We start from the raw sequence: 19,763 nt of genomic DNA on the forward strand, positions 1-19,763 counted from the left end.
CTCTTCGAAAAAGCTACAGTAAAGATCATTGTGGCTGCTATAAAGCCCATTGAAGTCAAGGGAAATCTTTCCATTCGGTTCAATGGGCTAGGAATCAGGGTCACAATCTTGTTCCCATTGAGGGCAAAGGGAAATCTATCAGGTGTTCATGCAATATCAAATGGAACTCACCCCCACCCCACCCAGCTGCATTAAAAAACCCATTCATTTTAAAAACTATGGGTGCACTTAGGAACAGCCAGACTGCATCAGCCCGAAGGTCTCTCTAGAGCACTAGCTTCTCACTGATAATGTCCAATACCAACTGTTTCAGAAGGCGGTACATTAAGCCCAGCTGTACACAAGTATGGAATAACCTGCTGACCCTCAATTAGTGGCTGGTTTATGCCCTGGGCAGGAAGGTTTATATCCCTGCTCGAACTCTTGTTTAGTCTTAACATTTACTGCTATAATGCTCTATATTCTGGTTATCCATATAAACATCCAATCCCTCTATGAACCCTGCTTTGTTCTTCGCCTCGGTGTTACTGAGTTCCACTGGCTTTTGGAGTGGAAAAGGATGAGGCTTAGTCCCCACTCTGTTTGCAGCAATCTATACTCTCACTTACATGTAGCTGGAATGGATACTACTGTATGTGATGCTATCACCAGACTTAAAGGGAAAGCACAACATTATCCTCACAAACTGACACTGAATCAATTACAATTGCTTTTTTTTAAAGAGAGCTTTATTGAATAGCTTAAAGCTTACAAATGACGTGCTGTCAGGAAATGTTCTGGCACCTCCATGAATGCCATTAGTTTGGAATAGTTTTGTTCATATTTACATGACTGTGATAACGAGTATTTAAAAAAAAAAAATCCAATGTTACTGGAAGGTGCTGTCCGCAACAAACATAAGATGGTGCCTAAGGATGAAATCCTAGCACCACTGACTTCAATGGTAACAGCATTTCAACCCACTGCACAGCCCCAAGTCCTGTGGAGGAACCTACAGTTCTGACCTATGTTTAAAGGGCAGCAGAGTACATAGAAAAGATTCATTTGTAAAAAGCCATCGTTCACAGCTAAGCTGTACTCAGTCTGTAGCTTGGGTTTAATTAAATACTGTTCTCAGATGACAGAGCTATGAAATATGATTTTTCTCCAATATTTGCAGTGAGCTGGGAAGTCATTAATAATACTTAGGCCCAGGTTCTCAACGGAATTTAGGTGCCTAATGCCAAGGGAAAGGAATAGGAGTTAGGTGCCTAAATACCACTTAGGACCTGGGTGTTGGTGTTTATACAAACCTTTACAGTTTAACTAATGAGCCCTCACAACTCCCTGTTGTTATTACCTGCAGTTTATTGATGAGAAAACTTGTGGCTGGGGAAACAGATATATAGGACCGTTGAGGGTGAGTGAAACTCTATGGAAGCCAGTGGCCTTGATCCTGCGAACCCACGGGCTTAGCTTTATTCACGTGACTCGTCTCATTGAAGTCAATGGGACTAGCTAGGAGTAAAGTTAAACATATGTGTAAGCATAGGTGCTGCCACACCCCCTGGCTTGAAGTGGTTTCCATTATATACAGGGTTTACAGTTTGGTTCAGTGGCTCCCAACGTCCCGTGTGTAAGTCGTTGCAGGACTCCAGTTGTTCCCACTCAGTTGTCACTGTTGATTGACGTTGATGGAATTAACTTTTGCCCTTTTCTTGAAGGCTTAAGTGGTGCACAGGCTCATGCTGGTCCCCTACACAGGGTGAATTTCACCTTTGTTAAGTTACTCTGCTCACGGTGCCTGTGGATTTGGCTCAGAGCTGTTTTCCCAAGGCCCTACAGCAAGTCATTGGTCAAGCTGGCGGCTGCCTAGCTCCAGATCCTGTACTCAGTCCACAAGACCACGTGGCCTATCAGGTACTGCACACACACAACCACGTACCGGGGCACACTGTCTTGTTAGAAGCCAAGGCTTCAATTCAAGCTGAATCTTTAAACCAAGCATGGCTTCAAAATGAAGGTGATTGGTATTAAGCCTAGGTAATTTTCCCTGTGATGAAGGTGTATTAGTAAAAGTGAAGCGGCTAAATGAGGGAAGCATTTAAGCTTTCCTGATAGGTCCTTGAGGCCTGATCCAATACACACTGATGTCAACGGGAGTCTTGCTGTTGGTTTCCCTAGACACTGATCAGGCCCATAATGACAGTACTTAAATGACGCAAAGAGTCCTGTGGCACCTTATAGACTAAAGACATATTGGAGCATGAGCTTTCACGGGTGAATACCCACTTCGTCGCAGTGGAATATTCCTCTCTAATACAATCTAATTCAAAGCTCACTGCAGCCAGTGGGACGTTTTGCATGGACTTCAGCTACATCTACACTATGAGCAAGTGGTGTGATTTCCCTGCTCGTGTACACGTACTTCCGCTAGCTGTCATTGGGTTAGCATGAGCATTAATAGCAGTGTAGCCATGTCAGCCTGGGTGGGGGCAGTGGAGGTATGGCTGAGCCATGTTGAGTACAAACCTGCCTAAAACTGGTGGGTGTGTACTCCGTTCAGCTTACCCAGACCTCTGCTGCTGCTCCCCGTGCTACCATAGCTACACGGCTACTTAGACTCATGCTAGCTCAATGAGAGCCAGCTCGAGTCTGCATACGCAAGCAGGGAAATCGCACTCCTAGCTCATAGCCTTTCATGGACATTGGAGCAGGCCTAAGAGCAGAATGGAGGCTGGATGCTTTTAAGATCCCTATTGGTAACAGGAACTAGCTAAAGAAAAACGATGCAGCACTCCAACAATATAGGAACAGGTATTGCACTCTATGTGCCAGCACTTCGTAAGAAGCTAGACTTTTTTTTCTTTCCTTTAGGCTTTTCCTAGGCAAAGCAAAGAGTAGAAATAGAGCAGAATCAATGCAGATTTAGACATCTAAAGTCATGTCATTGTTACAGTCAATTTAAGAAACACAAAAAGCAGTTTCCCAATCAACCTGTTAAAACAAGCTTAGACTTCACTTTTGCCATTCACTTCTTTTTTTAGCCCCTCTTTTTCATCTGTCAAAGGTTCCACCTCTGGACCATCCTGCATCTTTTCTTTGGCCCAGATATTTCCATCCTCTGTTTCTGTCCTTATATGTTTGTTGTCCTTCATGGTCTCTTCTGTTGCTATTCTTTCCCTCTCCTCTTTCGCCAGCATACGGTAATTGTAGTAATTCATGATGAACAGGAATGCTCCTGCTAAGACCATCACAGCTCCACATTTAATGAACATGTATTTGTAATCTCCAAAAGTATCTATAAGTGTACCTGTGAATTGCAAAACAGAAACATAGTTTAGACATAGTTTAGATGTGAAGGCAAAAATCAAAATATCTATGGTGGCTTCTGTTTCTGAACACTGTGATAGTAGTGCAGAATAGGATATTTTCTGTACTTTCTAATAATTTAGGCTCTGATCCTGCAAAGGCTTAGTATATGCTTAACTTTACGTCCTGTGAGTATCATATTGAAGTCAATGAAACTATTCATACTGCATAATGTTAACCCTTGCTTAAGTCTTTGAGTGATGGAGGCCTTTCATATGCACATGAAAAACAGAACTATATAATAAAATATTATAATTCTTTATTAACAGATATTTTTGTGCTATTAAGTGAATTTAGGGCTTGTGCATAGTACCAAATTGGCAGCACCAGGTTCTCTCCATCACCCTTGCCATCAAGCCTCTGCCTTCAACTGCAAGAATCACCTGATCCAAAGGCACTGAAGTTAATGGAAGTCTTTCCATTGATTTCAATAGTCTTTGGATTAAGCACGGGATGAATAAGGTCCACCTAGCTGAGTCAGTCCCCAGCCTCTTTGTTAGGACTGGAGATAATTATGACAGTGGCCTGTCTGTTGAGACACCGGGCCATTAAGATATGGGATGGAGACCCACCAATTCACTAAGCAGCAATCAGGTGGCAATGACGTTCAGTCATTACCAGCCTTGCCTGGGCTAGAACTGGTGAACTAGAGGTGAAAGGGCTTTCCATAGAACGTGTAACATTAGTTGCAGGGAAAGCAAAGAGGGTGCTGTCAATGTTAACCATTTTCAATTAGAGATGCAAAGTGTGTGAGGTAATAGCTTTTATTGAACCACTTCCGTTGGTGAGAGGGACAAGCTTTCAAGCTTACACAGAGCCCTTCTTCAGGTCACCTGTATAAGTTCGAAAACTTGTCTCTTTCACCAACAGAAGCTGGTTCGATAAAAGATATTACCTCACCCACTTTGCATCTCTAGTATCCTGGGATCAACACAGCTATAACACCACAACCTACAGCTGTTTTCAATGGCAGGAAAAATGTGACAGCTTCATCTCAAAGGTTAATGCCTTGGCAATGGAGTTATGGAAACATTGAAAAGCTTTGGTTTAACTGACCTGTCAATGTTTGCCATTATGTCAAATGTAACATAATGCAAACTTTGTTGAGACTGAGATGCTGAGTATTAATGCCTGTGTATGGGAGCAATATAGGATTGAATTTAACATCCCAAATCCTAATTAAAATAAGATTGACCTCAAGCATAGCCTTTTTAGTTCTTTCTTGCACTTAACAGGCTGTATATAAGCTCTGATTTTTTTAAACTATTTTTTCTCTTTGAGAAGGGGAACCTTTAATTACTTCCTGAGTGACAACTAATCTGTTGAAAGTCTGGTGATTAATTATCCCAAAGTATGCTTACTCTAACTAGGTATTTTTTGGACACTAAACATATTTACTAATTGCAAAAATTATTTCAGGTGGTTTTGGTCACCAATCTGCTTTCTTCTATAGATATCCTGGTACACAGCTCTCAATACATTGTCTTATGGATGTTACTCATGAAACATCAACCAAAGGCTAATTACAGCAATTCTTCCTCCCTGGTAATCAGGATGATCTGGAAGTCTGTTAAATAGGTTTCAATGAGGGTTTTAATGAGTAGAGTATTGGAAAATTCAACAGTAGGATAGTCTCGCCTCTTTTCCTTTGAGAATAAGAAAAGCTATAAAACACACAGGGAACAATTTGCTTAGTTCATTAAAGCAGAACCCTGCAGTGGGTTATTAAATGCCAAAGAACCAATAAATTTGTTGCTTATTAAAATGATGAAAAAAATACTCCAAAACTAATATTACTATTACACAGCACTGTTTTGGCCTCATTAGCAGTCTTTGGCAATTAGCTTAATCTCTTGCATAAAAATTACAGAACTTAGAAAACAGTCACCTTAAAACCTTCAATTTGCTATGAACTATGTAATGACTGTGTGAAAAGAGGAGCTGCAGCTGCTTCTGCCACACACTGTAAGCTACACAGTGAAAGGAAGAATTAAATTGCTCTGTAAAACGTGAGAGAACGAAGCTTAGTCAGCTCTTAGTTTTTTATCCTATGACATTCAAAACCGCATTAACTCTACCTTTCCCTTGTGAGTGCTGAGATTTGCTATCACGTAAAGTTGGGTTGTAAGCCGCTATCACAGTTTAACAGTTTTATATACAAATACCTGCAGAGCGCCAAGCCTAGTTAAAAGTTGACGGCCATTCAGCGCACATAAAGGTACTAGCAATGGACAGTTACCCTATCCAGCATGTGGGTGTGGTGCAAGCTACTCTTCCGCGCCTGCACCACCCTCTGCTATTCCAGCGATATATGCAGAATAAATGGCAGCTGGGTGTCACATACAAACTCATTTAACTCATGGCCACATGAGGTTTTATGATGGGCCCAGAGAGGTGAAAAGTGTGTTAAATAATTATATTATGTAGATATTGTTTGCTCCTTGATGGGAAAGGAATTTACAGCACATGCTACATAATATCCCAATATAATGTAATTTTATTCACGGGAGAATCCTTCTACTGCCTGCCAAATGATTCTGGGCATTGCTGCAGGTTTGAACATGTATTGTTAGCATGGACCTTTGAGGAGAATGAACTTAAAGCTCGAGGTTATAAAGTAGGCTGCGTTTAGTAGTACCGCTCTCATGTTTCGTTACAGGTATGTTCAAGTACTGAGCTGCGGCCAGTGAGAGCTAGTAAAGGTGACTGCCGCTCTGTTTGCTTTACCAGATGGAGCACACACAGTGACTGCAACCACCTTGCAAGCTGCGCACAAGTGGGACTTTTTGGTTCTTTCAAAGCCAAAAAGTACTGAAGGTGCAATGAGAGGACAGACTATTGGAGACTGGGTTCTCAGCGTGTATGTGAGACGGAGGGTTACAATCATAAAAGAGGTCCCCAGATGTCCTTCCACTGACAGCAAATGGCCTCATTTTTGTTTGATGTCGTCTTAAATTATCAATCCTTTATCAGAGTGGCACTTAGAGCTATGAACAATTTAGAACTCTTACTCTGAATACTAGCTAACATCTAGGGCCCTCATCCTCAGTGATATTTAGGTGCTTAATTCATTATTCATTCATTATTTCAGTGGGAGTTAGATCCACAGCCTTAAAGGTATTTAGGTGCTTCACTCCCTTTCCAAGAGTGCTATCACATGCACAGAGATGCTGCGTAACTTTCCTGCAGTACTGATCCAGGGTTGTTACAGGTTTTTGTAGCATCATCTTGTAGTGCAATAAATTGTAATATGGTGCTTGAGAACAAAGGGAAAATGGTGTCTGAGGAAACCCTGTGACAAAGCTGGTCAGTGCTGACAATTTTGCCACATATATCTGGGGCTAAGCACTTTACAACAACATAGGTCCCTGCTCTGAACTGCTTGCAGTCTAAGATAACACAAACTCAAGTTTTTCGTGTGGGACATATGAGAAAAGAATAAAGGCAGCCAGATCGCATTCATATTTATTTTCTATTTTGTCAAATATTTTAGGAATATTATATATTTTTTAAAACTGTAAGAAGGAGAAGCAAAAATTCTCAAATCTATTCAAAATAAATGATTTTTTCTTTTAAAAAACAGGCCATTTTCTTCACTACAGTCTTTAGAGCTGGAAGGCTATTGGCCAAGCTGAGAGGATGAACATCTATAAATGGAAGCGTGCCGAGTTCCTTTAAGGCAAGAAAGTACAGCTGCACAGAAATTAAAAGCACACACATCTGTGGCAATATGGACCTATTGTGTCCTTACAAACAAAAAAAAACCATCAGCTAAGATCCAGGGGGCTTGATTCAGCAAAGGGATTTCAATGGGATTATTATCATGTTTAAAATTAACCATGTGCTGGATGGTGGCGTTAAGCAGTCAATGCTCTGCAAGATAGAGACCCTGGCCTGTTAACACTTATGCATGTGAATAAGTTTACATATATGAGTAGTCACATTGCGTAAAGCCACTTACACACCTACGTGTTTGACGGATGACGCCTAAAAGCCTCACCACACAACTGTTAGTTTCAATGGGAATTTTTATATATGGGACATATGCAAGTTCAGGTCCAAGGAACGAACATATGAGAGATGATCTTTTTGTTTTTAATGTTGCTAAATCCTCAGTAAGAGAAATCTTGGAGGACAAATCTATTACCTTTATTACTCTACACATTATTATTTTCCAAAAAAAAAAAAAAAAAAAAAGCGGGATTGAAATGGAGAAGATGAAGTTAGCCCCACCCCTCTGCATCCTGTATTTATCTCAGTACCAATCTCAGAATTAGATCAAAAGCTGACATGTCACTAGAGTTATAGTATAGAAACATTCTCACCTCCAATAGGTGGTCCAAGAAGTATCGTGCAACACTCCACTATGGTGACAAGGCCAACAGCACTTGTGAATCGCACAGCTCCCACGAGGTCCATGAGGGTTTCAAAGAGCATGGCACAAACCATACCAAAGCCCAAGCCAAAAAAGACAGAGTATACGACTAGACCCGTATAGCCTGTGGCTAAGGGACACAGGAGATGGCATGCACCATTAAAAGCAATTGAAAAGCTGAAAAAATACTGGATCTTTGGCCTCACCCATTTACTGTTGGCAATAATTCCAGTGGTGGGTCTGGCGATCATGTCGACTATTGCAAGGATAGAAAGGAGGAAGGCTGCTGAGTATTCATCAATGCCAAGGTGCTTCGCATAAGGTGCCAAGAAAACAATAGGGGCAAAAAATCCCAGAAACATGAGCACGTTTCCAATCAGGTAAATCAGGAAACCTCTGTGCTTAAAGAGGGAGAAATCAAGGTACTTATTGAACTTCTCACAGCAGTCTTTGTCCTCCTTGTCTTCTGTTCCGCTCAACAAACTGACAGTTTTGAGAGGGACCATTTCAATGGAGCTGTTATTGGGCGGCTCTTTTACAGTCTTTTCAGCTTGCTTGACGGTTTGTTTCCGAACAGGATCTGCTGCCATTCCAATGGGCCTGAAGAGAGCGCCAGCCACACAGCAGTTCAGTAAAATTGCCCCAAGAATAAAGAAACTGCCCCTCCAGCCAAAATTGTCAAAGAGGAACTGATTCAAAGGAGCAAGAGTAAACAGCATTACGGGGCTCCCAGCCATGGCAAGGCCGTTGGCGATGGGTCTCCTTTTCAAAAAGTATTTCCCGATGATTATCACTGAAGGCTGAAGGTTAAGAGCAAGGCCAAATCCTGTAATAGATGGGAAAAAAACAGTGACAAACGGTGTAAACTATACCACCAATTCCTCCATTCGGAATATGGCTCTGTTTAAATCAAGGGTGAGATCCTCACTGCCACTCTGGCTCCCTTTATACCAGGTGCAAGGGCTGGACTGGCGTGAAGTGGCCCTAAAATCCCCAGCTCTGACCAGGGGAAGGCGTCACCCGATGCAGGAATGGAGGAAGACAGCCCTAAAGCTGCCTCCAAGGACCCCCTTGACAAAGGGGGCATGCTGGGGGCAGAAGGCTCAAGTGAGGCAGGGACCATGTTTTTGTTCTGCATTTGAACAGCACCTAGCGCAGTGGAGCCATGACTAGGCTCCTAGGTGCTTATGATAACAAAGAACAAGAAGTCAGGGCAGCAAGCAGTGCTGAGGAGATGCCAGGCGGCGCTGTGGCCCATAGAGTAACCTGGAGATGCTGCTGTCACTTTGCAAGGCCCCTGGTGCTGTCCAATTTATACCTGGGGCCTCTTCAGCCTCCCTGAGAAGCCCAATATCAGGAGGGTGCAAAGGTGGCTTAAAGCCACTTTCCAGCCCCTCACCATGGGCTGAAAATCTCACCCTTATAGTAATGGCTCACAGAATATGGAAATCTGTATCCCTAAAAGACCAAATAGAAGTGTACAGGTCCCATGTGCTTTTGTCCAGACACAACAGCTTGGCATGGTAACAGTACCCATTTATTACAAAAACACTATGACTGCTTTATTACTGCTAGCATATTATCATGTTTGCATAATTATATTATGGCCTGTTCGCTGTGACTTGATCACACACTCTTTAGTAACCATGCAACTAGACAGACCTCGACTTTACTGGCGCTTTTGACTTTAAATCCAGCTTTTGACCATTTTCTGGTGCTGAAGTCGGCCTAGTTAATATAGCTGCTGCTAAACTCATTCTGGCAATGAGCAATAGAGAATGGTATTTAGTAACCGCAGTAGCTCCATCAGAAGTCCTGGAGACCACTGACCATCAAATGTCAGCGAGGATGGTGTGGTCTCTGGCTCAGAGCCGTAGAGCAGCTTTCAAGTGGCCGTGATCATTCCTGAATAGAAGAACTAGCACTTATGGGCACTTGCCTTTTTCACTGAGAGGAGCTGCAGGACTTCATTCTCTCCCCACTGTTGTTCAACTGCCAGAGAGGAGAAAGGTGTGGAACTTGAGGAGTCAAACTAATTCGAACTTTCACTTCTTTGACAGCACAGAGGGCCATATTACCATGCTGGTCAAGGCTGCTTTCTTACCATCAATCAGTTGCATACATACAAAATGGGAAATGACCGCCTAGGAAGGAGAACTGCAGTAAGGGATCTGGGGGTCATCCTGGACCACAAGCTAAATATGAGTCAACAGTGTAACGTTGCTGCAAAAAAAGAAAACATCATTCTGGGATGTACTAGCAGGAGTGTTGTAAGCAAGACACCAGAAGTAATTATTTCACTCTACTCTGCTCTAATTAGGCCTCAACTGGAGTATTGTGTCCAATTCTGGGTGCCACATTTCAGGAAGGATGTGAGAGAGTCCAGAGAAGAGCAACAAAAATGATTAAAGGTCTAGAAAACGTGACCTACAAGGGAAGACTGAAAAAAATGGGTTTGATTAGTCTGGAAAAGAGAAGACTGAGAAGGGACATGATAACAGTTTTCATGAATGTAAAAGGTTGTTACAAGGAGGAGGAAGGTAAATTGTTTTTCTTAACCTCTGAGGATAGGACAAGAAGCAATGGAATTAAATTGCAGCAAGGGAGGTTTAGGTTGGATATAAGAAAAACTTCCTGTCATGGTGGTTAAGCACTGGAATAAATTGCCTACGGAGGTTGTGGAGTCTCCATCATTGGAGATTTTTAAGAGCAAGTTAGACAAACACCTGTGAGGAATGGTCTAGATAATTACTCCTGCCACGAGTGCAGGGGACTGGACTAGATGACCTCTCAAGGTCCCTTCCAGTCTGATGAGTCTATGCTCAGATACCAAGGTGACAGGCAACCTTATAAAAACTTGACCAAATGAATCAACTCTTTCCATTAAGTCTCTCCCTGGGCATCCATGCAAGTCTCTCCCTGGGCATCCATGCCTTTGCTACATCCAGGCTACTCGATAATATACTCCTAGCTGGGCTCAGGTAAATGCCTAGACATTGCCCAATAAATAAATGAATAAATATGGCCATGCCATTATTATGCCGTACATAGCATTTGGTATTTAACCACTAGAGGGCCACATGCTTACATGCTTGATTAGGCCTCACATCTCAACCACGGGAGGGCTGTGGCATTCCTGCCCACTGCAGAAGGGCAAGTAGACCTAGAAATCAAGTGCAGTAGCACCATCCCTTCCACTGTTGGTTAATGTGCTGATGTGAGCAACTTAGCCAAGAGATTAAAAGGCCTGAGCGGTCCAGAGCACATTACATTGTAATAGCAAAAATGAGCTGCCACTGCAGCGCCTACTAATATAAAAGGGCCCTAGAGCTAGAGATGTTTAAATTAAAATACACTTTTTATTGTATTTAAACAAAATAGCAATAGTAAGAGTATTATAAATCTCCATAAGTAATTCAACCACCTAACTGACCATTAGCTCTCCCATTGCATGTGCTGGAATCTGTTTTCTACCCCCAACAGATGTTAAATGTTGAGCGTTGGACGGTCAGAGCATTCTTGGGTTCTTTAGGATACCAGTAAGAATCTGTTCTACTGAAAAGATCTTTTTAAGCATCTGTGTGCTGCTTTCTCTTGCAAAATAAAATGATATAAGTAATGTATATTGGTCTTAAAGTTACATTTAGAAATATAACACACATTTTCCACCCTAGCCCTTAGCTAAAGAATGATCCCCTGTAAAACAAAATGGAAATTTCATCCTTGAATTGGAAAATGTGAATCTTGAAAACAGCGCCATGCTGATTTTTTCCAGTTCGTTAATTTATATAATTAGTTTGTTTAATTGTGGAGTACCTGATTAAGCATATCACTTTACAGAATAAAATGTAGGAATGTCAAGGTCCTTCAAATTAATTACGGAAAACTATTGTTAATAAGTAGTATTAGCTGCACAGAATTCCAATGGTGTAGTGTAGCTCAAATTCCACATATGCTGTGATAACCACGGTGGTGTTAAACAATTGCTTTCCAACTGTCAAGCTTCCATTTTAAAATTTTTTTTGAAATGTTTTGAAAATTCAAAAGAAATTACAAAACAAATATATGTTAAAATAACCTTAGGGCTATATCCCTGGTAGGAAATTCAGACATAGTTATGAAGCACAGTCCTTAACTTGACCTGATGGATCTAGGGAGTCCATAAATGTGATGGGACTGATCCTGAGTTGGTACAGACTGCACACTACGCACAATCGCGTGGAAAAAAAAAAGCATAAGTGAGACTTACAGGGTATGTAGTTCTTCTGCTGGCTCTCAGCAGTAGCTGACATAACCCAGTTATCATAGAGACCTGCACAAATGTTGGGTTAAGGAACTAACCACAGTTTAAACTTTTCCAGCCTCTCTCAGATGAGTCTGGAGAGTTATCGTTTATTTTAATGGATTGTTTTTCATAGCAGCAAAGAGTCCTGTGGCACCTTATAGACCAAAAGACGTATTGGAGCATGAGCTTTCGTGGGTGAATACCCACTTCATTGGATGCATCCCACGAAAGCTCATGTTCCAATACATCTGTTAGCCTATAAGGTGCCACAGGACTCTTTGCTGCTTTTACAGATCCAGACTAACAAGGCTTCTCCTCTGATACCTGTCTTTTATAGGAATCTACAATATGCATTGGCCAAAAGAATCACTTTGAGGAGAATAAAAATTAGATAAGAAGTCAACTATCCATTTAACCAAATCAATTAGAATCCTGTATTATCTGACCATTAATTTACAAGTGACGCAAATTAATTTAATATAACCTCATTCTGTTCCTGCTAATTAGGATCCGACAGTTTCAAACTTACTGACTGGATGTTCTAATTACTTTAATCTTTTTGCTAATTTTATTCTAAAATATTTATATCCATTTTCTTCTCATTTGCTATCACAGCAAGAGGGATCCCAGACCTTAAACTGATCCCAGCAGACGGCATTTTCTTCCAAATAAATCAGAGAGGCTGTATCATTGTGGCCTACAAGAGGAGGCTGGAGATGAAGAGAAGTAATTTGAGCATGACGGAAACCATCCTTTCACCCCATTAAATATACTCCAATTATTATGAGAATTTGTGCATAAAATGGCTTTATAATGAGCCTTGCTCAATAACTGCTGTTCCCTGTTACGTATCAGTAAAGGTATGTATGTCTGTACTGTAAACACACCCTGTGATTGCAGCTCAAGACAATATATCCAACCAAGCTTTAAACTCATTAGCACAGGTCCTGGCAGGGTTTGTTTCAGTACAGGCTAGTCTACGACTAATACAGGGGAGTCGCATCTTACGTGGAGGTTAGGTTCTAAAGTTAATGTGTAAGGTGAAAATCGCGTATAGTCAAACGCTCATTGAGTGGAATGGCAAGCGTAATCGCCCACACTACAGGTACAGTATTTAAACTGTTATTTTTCTCCTTTTTGTTTTGTTTTGCCAAGCGTGTATAGTTAAAATCACGTAAATTAAATGCGCCCATGATGCGACTCCACTGTACTCAGGGCTCCGGGTGGGTTTGTACAGCCAGTGCTGCAGCTCATACTGCCACGGCTTCGGTATTCCAGGACCCGAGCTAGCAAGATTAGAGTTAGCTGGAATTGGTGGCCTCTAGCTGCAATCACATCCTGTGATTACAGCATAGACATAACCTAATGGGCTGATTGCAATGGCCTCAGAGAAGGTGTGATTTTCCAAAGAGCAAAGGGCTGGATTTTCAAGTGCCCAGCACCCACAGCCGGAGCCAGATTTTCAAAAAAAAGCTCAATATGCAGCATGCTGCAGTCTTCTGACATCGCCTCAGTGTCTGATTCAATGGCCATTAAAAGCAATGTCTTTCCACTGATTTCCATGGGCTTTGGATCAGGCCCTTAGGCCAAAATCCTCAAATCCTCTTGTTGAAATCAATAAGAGTTAGGCACCTAAGTACCCCAGGCCCTTAGTCTTTACTCAAGCAAAACTCCCACTGAAGTCAACAAGAACAAGGGTTGGATCCTGAGAGGGGAAGAGCTCCCTCAGTGCCAGGAATAATAATAATTAATAAACCAGTATTTGCATCTCTATGGGGGTCTTGCCTCAGAGGATCTCAAAGTGCAGTGGAAATAAGGGTTGGCCATAGAATTTCCACAAAAACAATATTTTGACAAAAAATAGAAACAAACATTTCTGACAATGTTTGTGAATTGCTTCCGTTTTCCTGCCAGCTTTCTCTGACAGCATTAACCAATGCTCAATGAGTTCAGTAGCAGAGATACTGGGATGAAATCACACAACCTGAAAGGCTGCAGCCTCTGGGGTGGAACACAACAGCATTGCAAAACTGTTTTGGAAAGGAACTGAAGATTAAAACCTTGCCCTACTGAAACTGCAAAGGCAATTAGAGTTAGGCAGAAGGTATGTATCTGAATTGGCACTGGCCACAAAAACAAGGCAGCTACCACTCATCTTATTATAAGTGCTATGGAATATTTAATGACCACTAGTGGTCAGGTATTTGGTTTTATGTCTCATTCAAAAGATAAGGTGGATGAGGTAATATGGTCTCTCTGATATCCTGGGACAGACAAGGCTACAACACTGCATACATCATCCAAAAGATGGCAGCTCCCACAGCGTAGTGCTCCCTTGCAGCAGGCAGGGCACTACTTCCCTGACTCAATGACTGTATGAATTTCCATCTGACCTACATATAAATGAGGGGTGGCCAAACTGTAGCTCATGAGCTGCATGTGGGTCTTTTACAGTTAAAACGTGGCTCTCGGAGCCCCCCACACCCCTCATTCTCTGCCTACCAGATTGTTTAGGGCAGTTCAGGGCTTCTCCCCGGTGAGGAGGTGGTGGGACTAGGAGCTTCTGCCCAGCAGGGAGGGGAGTCTCAGGGCTTCAGCCCTGTGGGGCACCTTCCAGGGCTTGGGGCTTCAGCAGGAGCAGGGCTGAAGCCTCCAGACTCCCTGACTCTGCAGGGCAGAAGCCCCTAGCCCCATCACCTTGCTGCAGGATGGAAGCCCCGAGCCCCGGCGGGTGCACTCCGTCTCCTGAACTTTTGAAGACTGTTGTATGCAGCTCAGAGGGTTACTAAGTTTGACCACCCCTGATATGAATAGAAAAAAAGACATACTTCAATTGAGAGAGCCATTGAGAATGGTGTGTCTATCTAGACAGTGTGAACTGATACATTCATGTTTCTAACTTCTGCCTCTGAAGAGAAGCTATTAACATGCCAAAGGCAAGGGAGGCTAGCAGAGATCTCTTGCTGCTGGGTTTCTCCTTGGAAGTACACGGGGATGCTCTTCCCAGTCAGTGTGCGTCTCCTTGTCAGACTGAGCAGGAGCCTTGTAGAAGTGTAGTTCATTGTAAATTGCTGTATATGTATCTCTCAGGTATTTACTTTCCCACAGTCATGCGATCAGTAGGCTGGCTTTATAATTACCCTTAAATGCTCCCACGTCAGATCTGACCAAACTAGGTGAAAAAACATTTCAAATATAACTAGGAGCATCAAGCTAATTAGGAGCATTGAAAGCATTTTCTTCAACTCTGAGAGGATTCTCATTTGCTCCTGAGCACAGTAGCAGCAAACCCAGGAAATTATAGGTGTGTCTAAGGCCTAGTGCACTTGGGGGAGTTTTACCAGTTATACCAGCACAGTTATACAACAAATAAGTAGGAGCGGGGGTAAGTTCTGTGCTTGCACGATCAGATAACACTACTCCCTTATTTTCACTGGATGGATGGATCTTGTGAGGCAACCTGCAACTGTGTCGTTTTGCCTTACCAGTACAGTAATGTAAACCTCTTCCAAGAGACTCAATTCCTTTGCACACTAGTTACTTAGCAACATCTTTAGGTGCAAAAATCTGGACCTGCAGCTTCTTGGGTGTTTGTACAGCACCTAGAACAACAGGGTCATTACTCTGAGTGGGGCCTTGGTGTGTCAGCCCAATACAAATAATAAATAATTATAGTTTGAAGGAGACGCTTCCCCGAGGGGCAGCTTACTCCATAATTGTCCATTATGGGGAGGAGTCTAGTACATTCCTGTGGTCTGATACATTGCGGCAATTTACTGTAGCTCAGCATTTACTCCAAGGCATGCGCTGTTTCATACTGGTGCACTTCATTCATTGATAGTGTGAAATGCTTATATAGTCTGTAACAAAGGATTTGTGTTTTACATTAACTATTATGATTTCTTAGAGGGCATTTGTTTGTAAGGGAATGTTGCAATCAAGTGTTCGGCAATGGCATACAGCTGGATCCATTGCCCCTTGACAAGCACATGAGGTTAAGAATTGCAGGTTATTTTTATATTTGGAATCTCCTTCCAAGAAGCTGTGTGAATTGTTGCTCAGTCCGCGAGAACAGGGTGTCACCTAAATGTGGTGGCACAATCAGAGCAGCATAAGAAATAAAAATAAAACAAGCTACTTGGGGGCATGAAGTAACATTTCGCAATCAGATTTAATGAGATGGTCTGGGTGCAGGGGAACATGGTCACAAGTTTTCTGTCCCAATTAATGTTTTTCCCCTTGCCAGTAAACTGTGTTATTAATCTTACAAGTTTAGCCCCTGGAGTTCATTATCAGACTTCAGGGCTATCTGGTGCAGCCACAGTGACACGGAGTATATTAATTCCATATCTCAGATGCTGTAAAGTCAGTACTTTAGCGTAACGTGTCATGCTTTCAAACAGATGTCCTAGTTGCACTGGAGGCAGCATTATAAACATCTCTTCTAAAACGATTAAATGGATGCTGAAAATTAGGCACCTAGAGAAGTGGCCTGATTTTCAGAGCCCCCACCCCTTGTGCCTAGTTATGAATTTCAGAGTCTAATTTTAGGCATTCAAGCTAGAAAATGCCATTGGCTCTAGTGCAGAGCCAGTCTTAACCTAACTATGAACTGCTGGGTTTGGCTCACTCTGAGTTTTTAAAAGAAAGAAGCTGTGTAAACTGGAGAGGGAACAGATTTCACCAGCAATCGGTGGATTATTTTTGGTGAGGGGGGAGCGGGGAGGATGAGAGGAGGAGGCTTCAGAAAACACAGAGGATGCCCGTAGCTGGACTTGGTTGCTTCCTCCCTGCCACACTTCCTTCTTCCCAGAGGCAGCTGGAGAATCCAGGCAGGGCTGTTTCTCTGCAGCTCTTCCCAGAGGCTAAAGTGAAATGTAACAGGAACACAGAGGAAGCACTCACGGTACCAAAAATGGAGAAAGGGGAATTGTAGGGAAGCAATTCATCTGAGCCAAGGAAATAAGGGGGAATGCCTCTCGGCAAACCTTTCCTATAATCCTGGACTCTTCCTGCCTCCTGGGATTCTTGCTCTAGCACACACAACCTGACTTCTTCCTCCTGGTGAACTCTGCCCATGGGTGCTTAGAGCTGTGATGTACCAGCCCAGCTATACGTGGATACTACTGTCCCCGCACACAGACGGGCAGACGGAGGGCTGTACCCAACTCTCACTGAAGTCAACAGCAAAATCCCTGCTGACTTTAGCCATGCAGAACTAGGCCAGCCATTGAACTCCAGGAAAGGAAAACTTTTTGGCTTAAAGGGTTATTAGAATTCCAACTTTTCAATGAAAAAGGAGCAGTAAATTTTAGGAAATTTTTAAAGGAAAAATTTCTTGCTTTCCGATCAACTCTAGTTTTTATTATTTTTATCTAAAGAACCCCTCTCACCAAAATGAGTATCAACAAAACCTGAACTCTCGTAGCTCTGCTATTTTTGTGCTAATCGCCATCTTCAGAGAGAGAAACATTTTAACAGATAGGGCTATTTGATCATGCAAGGTGCCGCATGATCCACTGATTTCAGCAGGAGCTGAAGGCACTAATAACCATCTCCATTATTGTCCTGGAGGAGAGCTCACCTGCAAAGAGCCTGCTGCACGTTGATTCATACAAAGTAAGCTGAAAACACAGTTATGAAGAAGTGTAGGCCCATGCCATGCAAACATTTAAGCATGTGTAACTTTACTTGGGTGAGTAGCCCTAGTTGTGAGACTACTCAGATGCATAAAGTTATGCACATGCTTAAGTATCCACAGGAGGACAGGGGCTTGCCTTAGAAAAGAAATCTCAAAAGACAGTGCAGAAGGAAAGCTTATTTGTTACCTGAAATGACTCCAACACAGATGTAAAGCTGTAAAATGCTAGTGCAGAACGCCGCTGAAATCATCCCAATTCCACACAGCAGGCCTCCAAATATAACCACTGGTCGGCTGCCAAAACGATTCACTAAAATACTGCTGATAGGACCTGAACAAAACAGGCAGAAGAAGAATCCCAGAGTTAGACAGCTTTCAAACACCCTGCCTTTTGAAAATAAGGTGGTTAAAGCTCACTGTAGTTTCATTAATACTTCAGCTGTTGGTAACAGCTGCTTGAATTTCCTCATGCTAAGAAGTGAAGAAGAATGCAAGATGATCTGTATTATGGTGGCGTGTAGAGGCCCCAACTGAGGCAGCGCAAGGCACTCTAGATACACATAAAATTTGCAGGGCTGGTACAGAGGGGACGGTGATCAATTGTTCTCCATAGCCACTGAAAGTAGGACAAGAAGGCTTAGTCTGCAGTGTGGGAGATGTAGGTTAGATATTAGGGGAAAACTTTCTAACTATAATGTAGTGAAGCTCTGGAACAGGCTTCCAAGGGAGTGTGTGGACTCCATCGCTGGAGGTTTTTAAGAACAGGTTGGACAAACCCCCACCATGGACAGTCTAGGTTTACTTGGTCCCGCATCAGTGCAGTGGGCTGCATTTGATGACTTCTCGAAGTCCCTTCCAGCCTGATGTTTCTATGAGTCTATGATAATAACAGACAGTCCCTGAACCAAAGAGATTACAATAGAAACAAAGAGCAGGAGGGGCAGTCCAAGGTCAGACAGCAGGTTGGGAGCAGAGCTGGGAACAGAATCCAGGTTTCCTGGGTTCCAGATCAAGCATTGAACCACACTGCCTATCCAGCATTTAGGCTCTAGTGATCCCACCTGTCAGTGTGAAAGGGATTAAGAAATAAAGGGTGATCAAGAACATTGGTCCGTTTGGGCAAAGCAAGTCCGTCCCCCCGCCCACCCCCCATAAGATCTTAATGTGTCTTTTACTCAGAGCCTGTCTAGACACAAAAGTGGTACTCTGTTAGTTAAACCGGTATAGTTAAAGTGATACAACTCCACTAGTGTGGATGCAGCTATCTATACTGGTATAAGATGCGTATGGTGGCATAGCTAGTCCCATACAGGAGGGGGAATATGCTATAGTGACATGCTGGTATATTTACACCAGTATAACTGCATTCACACTAGGGGTTGTATAGGTATAACTATTTTGGTTACAAAAGGGCACAGACACACACACAAATAAATGACAGACTGGTACAGAACCTGTATGTAGACCAGCCCTGCTGCTTGACACAATTTGCACTAATAACAGTTGTAAAAGCAGCAAATAGCTAGACAAAAGGTCTGTTTCTGTTCAACAAGGGAGCAACACTGTAGCGCACATCTTGGTTTTGTAGCCCCCTCCATGCCCCTAGTCCTGTGACAAAGCTGGCAGCCCTCACTGGCCTGCACACACAGGGCTGAGGCGATGATGTCAAGTCTTACACCAGACCCCTGGAGCAGGAGGGGAAACAGGCACAGAAAGGCTGTCCAAGGTCACACCCGGCTGTTTTCTCTGCCTGCCCAACACAGGAATCCCCAGAGGACTTGCCACAACCCCTCCCTTGTTTGACTGTCAGGTAGCTCCAACCACTTCAGGCAGATTATTTTGATATTTCTCCTCCGTCTTCTGCTTTGCGCATCCTCATTAAGAGCCTCTAGGCACATCAAGTCCCCACCTTAAGAGCCTAAGCTCCAGTTCGAGTTGCAATGTCCAAGCACCATCTACACAGAATTCTTAGCACGCTAGTGAGAGCTCCGCTAGCACAAGTCAGTGGACTCAATTGCTTGTTCCCAGATGCAGTGTAGACACCACCGCCGAGGCTGCCCTGTGCGTGACACTGCCGGTGAGTGTTCTTGGCATGAGGTGATACTGAATTG

At 42.9% G+C, this 19,763-nt stretch overlaps 1 protein-coding gene across 2 annotated transcripts in view; it reads right to left on the bottom strand.

The window, feature by feature from the left end:
• Positions 1–706: 706 nt before the first annotated feature.
• LOC116822127 (monocarboxylate transporter 2-like) overlaps positions 707–19,763 on the bottom strand; it is a 74,225-nt gene continuing 55,168 nt past the window's right edge. For both annotated transcript variants that reach the window (XM_032775765.2, XM_032775764.2), the window contains exons 3-5: positions 17,840–17,983; positions 7,677–8,552; positions 707–3,292 (exon numbers count right to left, since the gene is read on the bottom strand). In XM_032775765.2, coding sequence (XP_032631656.1) covers positions 2,991–3,292; positions 7,677–8,552; positions 17,840–17,983 — 1,322 coding nt within the window. In that variant the 3' untranslated portion in view covers positions 707–2,990. The remainder of the gene's footprint in view (positions 3,293–7,676; positions 8,553–17,839; positions 17,984–19,763) is intronic.

The sequence above is a fragment of the Chelonoidis abingdonii genome, chromosome 17 (assembly GCF_003597395.2).
Source record: "Chelonoidis abingdonii isolate Lonesome George chromosome 17, CheloAbing_2.0, whole genome shotgun sequence".
Lineage (NCBI taxonomy): Eukaryota > Metazoa > Chordata > Testudines > Testudinidae > Chelonoidis > Chelonoidis abingdonii.